Below are 5,659 nucleotides of genomic sequence, written 5' to 3' on the forward strand. Positions count from 1 at the left end.
AAACAAACAACAACAACGTCAATAAAGATGTGAGGCAGGGGTGGCCCAGCCCTTCCTGTCTCCTCTGGGGCCTACCCCAAACCTCCCATGCCCACCCACCCCACACTGCAGTTACATACAAAAGCAGCCCATGGTGCATACAAAAAGGGCGGGTTATATAGTGTCAAAAGCTCCTGAAAACTCCTTCATCTGCCAGGCACTTAGGATGAGGAAAGGAGAGAAGGGTAGGAGAAGCCATAGGTCTGGATCAGTGTGCACAAGTCCATGGTGGGAAGGACTCACTGGTGGTGCTCCCCGCCTTCTCGGCTTAGACCCCGAGGTGGGACCCGTGTGCCAAGAGGCTCCTGTCCCCGTGTTCCCAGAACTACCCAGGAACTTGAGTATATTAAAGGGACTCCCTCCCAAACCCAGGTCATCCCCAGCCTTGCCCTCCCAGGCATAAAATAGGGGTTACCTGAGGCACCCACACTGGCCCTGATTGGGGATGGGATGGCAGAGAATGTCTCATCCCAAGGCCCTTGTCACCCAGTCTGGGTCCAAGTGAGCCTCCTCGAGGGCTGGGGGTGAGGAAGAAGGAAAGCCCAGCTCCTGCCAGGCCTCGGCAATGCCTGTTGCGCCAGGGCGGGGGGCCCAAGGGCCAAGAAGGATGGGGAGCTTTCCCATCATGCTGTAGGCACCCCTCAACAGGTCCTCCCCTGCCCACACCGTCCTGAGGCACAACTTGCCCGGCCGCCCTCCTCACGGCTTGCTGTCAGCGGGGCTGTCTCTCAGGGTATTGGCAATCTCGCTGAAGGAGGGCCTGTCCTTGGGGCTTAGGGCCCAGCAGCGCTGCATCAGCCGGTAGAGCTTGGAAGGGCAGCCCTCGGGCTGCACAAGTCTAGCCTTCCCAGCCTGCAAATCTGAAGAGAAGATGGTGGGTAGATTGTTAATCTAACATTTAACAATTTACCCTGAACTCTGTGGAGCCTGCAGTTCCTAAAAACAGCTACTAGAGGTAGACTCTGGGGGACACTGCCCCAAGGAACCCCCAAAAAAGTAGACTGCAGCCAAGGGTGATAACCTTCCTCCTAGCCTACACTCACTGGTGGGGGGCAGGGCTCACGCAGGCACATGAACTGAGGTGGGTCAATGGGCAGGGGTCAGAGTGGCTAGAGTGGGCACTGGGAGCAAGGGCTATTTAACAGCCAGTAGGAGAGTATGAAAGGAGCTCTGGTGGTATAGTGCCTAAGGAATATGACTGCTAACCAGAAGGTTGGTGGTTCAAACCCACCAGCCACTCATGGAAGGAAGATGGGGGAAATCCGTTTCCATAAAGATTTACCACTTTCAACAACTATGAGTCAGAATTGACTTGATGGCATTTTTTTTTTTTTTTTTTTCCCCAATGGAAGTATTTAAGGAGCACTGGTGATATAATGGTTAAAGTGTTTGGCTTCTAACAAAGATCAGTGGTTCAAACCCATCATCCACTTTGTGGGAGAAAAAACCTGGCATGTTTCTCCTATATTACATATAGCCTAGGAAAACTGATAGGGCAGTTCTATTCTGTCCTATAGGGTCGCTGAGTTGGAACTGACTGGATGGCACACAACAACACAGAAGTATTTCAGTATTTTAACAATTGCTGTGGCCATACCTGTACACCTGCTAAACACCAGTCCTGAGGTGAGGGAGGCAGACAGAACTGGCCCTGGGACCTGAGCATGCTCTCTACCTGGAGAACATGTGAGGTCGACCCAGAAAAGAGCTGCCTACCTGCCAGCACTTCATCATCTGCCTGCCCACCATGGGGCATCTCCCCATGGGTGAACACTTCCCACATGAGCACACCAAAGGCCCAGACATCCGACTTGGTGGAGAAGTCTCCTTCCAGGATAGCCTCAGGGGACATCCAGCGCAGGGGCACACAGGCCTGCCGGAAGTGGTAGTACTCACTGCAGGAGAGAGCCATACACAGAGACAGGGTGAAGTAAGACACACAGCTTCAGATCCAAACCTCTACCTAGGTCTGGGTCTTACCCCTGGGCTTGGACATAACCTTTTTATATCAAGTTACTCCTAGTGATACTTATGCTGAGCACGGGGTATATGAACGACATTTGGAGGTATCCAAATGGGGTTTGATGGTTAAAAATTTCCATTAAGAATCAGACTTTGGCTAAATGTTAATATAAAAAAGCCAATAGTAAATAAATGCATCAATTAAGAGATAACAATTAAGAACATTAACAAAATAAGTCTGAGTTAGTAACACTTAGTATCAGATGGGAGCCCCTGGTGGTACAAACCATTAATGTGTCTGGCTGCTAACCAAATACTGGCAGCTTGAGTCTACCCAGAGGTGCCTCAGAAGAAAGGCCTGGCAACCTTCTTTCAAAAAATCAACAACTGAAAACCCTGTGGAGCACAGTTCTGTGACACACATGGGGTCACCATGAGTAGAGCTGACTTGAAGGCAACTGGTTTAATATCAGAGGATGATAAAGATATATATCAAATATACATGTGCACTGGTTTAAAAAAAATGTGAAAAAACAAAAATATGTTAAATGCAAAGAAAATGTAAATATTTTATATACCCACACAAAAGCTTGACCAATGATGAACCAATAGTGAGTAAAGCAACAGTTAGATGAGCTGAGGTGGCTAGGGGAAGTTCCTGGGTGGGACTCTAGTGTTGGCCACTCTAGAGCTATCTCCAGCCGTAAGTGCTGACCTTTACATCTTAGGCACCAAAATAATAATTATGGGATTCCGGAAGTTAGAGAAGAAGCCACACAAATAGTTAAATTATATATAAAACGTTATAAAGTTTAATAGGAGCCCTGCTGATGTAATGGTTAAGTGCTCAGCTGTTAACCAAAAGGTGAATGGTTTGAGCCTACCAGCTGCTCTGTGGAAGAAACATGTGGCAGTCTGTGTCCATAAGGATTTACAGACATGAAAATCCTATGGGGCAGTTCTACTCTTTCCTATAGGATCACTGTGAGTTCGAATTAGCTTGACAGCAATGAGTTTGGTTTGCTTCCGGTTTAAAGTCTGAATAGTTTTTTAAAAGGAGGTTTATAATTTTTTATCATTAGAGAAAATCTAGGGAGCTCTGGTGGCGCAGTGCCTGAGGCATTTGACTGCTAACCAGAAGGCTGATGGTTCAAACCCACCAGCCACTCCTCGGAAGGAAGGTTGGGCAATCTACTTCTGTAGTGATACCGCCTCAGAAACTCAAAGGAGCCCTGGTGGTGCAATAGTTAGGCACTTGGCTTGAACCCACCCAGTGGCTCTGTGGAAGAAAGGCCTAATGATCTGTTTTCATAAAAATTACAGTGTAGGAAACTCTACTAATCAGAATCAACTCTAAGGCACACAACAACAGCAACAGAGAAAATTTACAATCACTTGGGGTCCATGGCTGGAAGCTTGTTGCACCTTTGGAAAGAGGACAGGAAGGCTCTGCTCCTTCCCAGATCTTCCATCTTTTCACTAAACAAGCACTAAGCCCTTTCCCACACACCCCAAACTGTGGCTGTCCTCTCCCCTTTGCCCTGTGGGAAGGAATGGTGAGCGTCCTACCCACCAGTACCCTTCTACCTGTTGTATACGTCCTTGCTGAGCCCCAGGGCCGACACCTTCACCTGTCTCTGGGCACTGACCAGGCAGTTGCGAGCAGCCAGGTCCTTGTGCACAAAGCGGTTGTTGGACAGGTGCTCCATGCCCAGGGCGACCTGGGTACACAGGGCCACCTGCAATGAGAGAGGTACTTGTCAAGGCAGCCCAGGACTGGGGGATCAGGGTAACCACCCTCCACATATCCCCTGGTGGGATCTCAGTGCTATCAGTGTAATGCTTAGGATGCCCAAAAGCAAAGGCTTATTATCATAATGGCCTCAGTTTCCATCTCTGTAACTTGGGGCTAAAAATAGTCCCTGCCTCTGTGGGTTGTTAGAATAACCGATACACAGAAAGTATGGATTAAGTGGCATATAGGCTGTGGGTAGAGAACACAGTAACCACTAGTTGAATGAAAATGAACTGGTAGTGATCATAGCTTACTTATTTATGGGCTGTTTCTTTTTCTTTTTTACTTCAGAATAGAATTTTTTGTTATATTATATATATATGATGTGTGTATATGTATATACTTATCAACTAGTTACCTGAAGGAAGGAAATTAGGGAGGAGAGGGGAGAGAGGTAGGGAAACTTCTGGCTTACATTTTTAAATTGTGAAATACACACAGAAAAGCACATAAAACAGATGGATACTTTCACATAATTACAAAGCTAACACCAAGGTGACAGCCACTTAGTTAAAAAACAACAACAAAAAACAAAACTAGCACCCCAGAAACCCTCAAGAGTCCCTTCCCAATCATATATTCTCCTTCCTCCCAAGAGGTAGCCACTACCCCGACTTTTGTGACAATCACTTCTTTGCTGTTCTTTATGGCTTTACCACCTACACATACACTCCTATCAATATAGTTCAGTTTTGCCTGTTTTTGATCCAAATAAGGCTGGAAGATACAATAGGTATACTCCTTGGTTTCTTGCTTCTTTCACCCAATACTGAACACATTCATCCATTTCTTCTTCATAGCCCTGTACTTATTTTTCACTGCTGTTTAGTTTTCCATTATGAATACACCATCAGTTAATCATTTGAATGCCAATGGATATTTGGGATGTTTCCAATTTTTGGTTATTAAGACCAGTGCTGCTATTAATATTCTCATAGGTGTACACACATATGCATTTCTCTAGGAAACCTAGGACAATTAAATATGGAATAATAAATGAATGCACCAATTAAGAGATAACAACATTAACAAAGCGTGTTTGATTTAGTGACATTTAGTATCAGGTGGAGAAGCTCTGGTGGCATAATGCCTAAGGCATTGACTGCTAACCAAAAGGCTGGTGGTTCAAACCCACCAGGCACTCCTCGGAAGGAAGGTTGGGCAATCTACTTCCATAGTGATACTGCCTCAGAAACCCAAGGAGGGGTTGTTATAAGTCGGGTCCAACTCGACGGCACATAATGACAACAACAGTATCAGGCGGAGGTCCCTGGTGGTGCAAACAATTAATGTACTTGGCTACTAACCAAATGACTGGCGGTTTGAGTCTGTCCAGCAGTGCCTCGAAAGAAAGGCAGGAAATATGAGTATCTTTAGCTCTACAAAATAATGTCAAACTATTTTCCAAGGTGTAAGAGTTGAGAAGAAAGGTTTTTCACTGGTAACCCTTTTTGAATTTTAAGTGATGTAAGTGTGTTATAACACATATGCTATATACTAAACATAATTAAATTATGTCAACATTTTCAATAAAAAAGAGGACAAGCATAAATATTCAGCATATACTAATACAACAGCAACAAAGGAAATGATAACAGGATTCATAAACATAATGAGCTCATCACAGAAAATAATATGGAACAAAGAAACCAGGGACACCATGAAAAACACATACCAAAATGACAGCAACAAATTCATACCTGTCAATAATTACACTGAATGTTAATGGATTAAATGCACCACTCAAGAGACGGAGAATTGCAGATTGGATAAGAAAACAAAACCCATCAATATGCTCCCTACAAAAGACACATCTTAGAGATAAAGACAAAAATAGACTAAAAATCAAAGGTTGGAAAAAGA

General features: G+C 45.0%; 1 protein-coding gene across 1 annotated transcript in view; it reads right to left on the reverse strand.

Moving 5' to 3' along the window:
* Positions 1-738: 738 nt before the first annotated feature.
* Positions 739-5,659, reverse strand: part of PTK7 (protein tyrosine kinase 7 (inactive)) — a 97,982-nt gene continuing 93,061 nt past the window's right edge. Inside the window, exons 18-20 of the mRNA XM_042780333.1 lie at positions 3,589-3,740; positions 1,756-1,934; positions 739-899 (exon numbers count right to left, since the gene is read on the reverse strand). Coding sequence (XP_042636267.1) covers positions 739-899; positions 1,756-1,934; positions 3,589-3,740 — 492 coding nt within the window. The remainder of the gene's footprint in view (positions 900-1,755; positions 1,935-3,588; positions 3,741-5,659) is intronic.

This window comes from Orycteropus afer, unplaced genomic scaffold (assembly GCF_000298275.1).
Source record: "Orycteropus afer afer isolate SDZICR_OR568_19922 unplaced genomic scaffold, OryAfe1.0 scaffold00034, whole genome shotgun sequence".
NCBI classification, from domain to species: Eukaryota; Metazoa; Chordata; class Mammalia; order Tubulidentata; family Orycteropodidae; genus Orycteropus; species Orycteropus afer.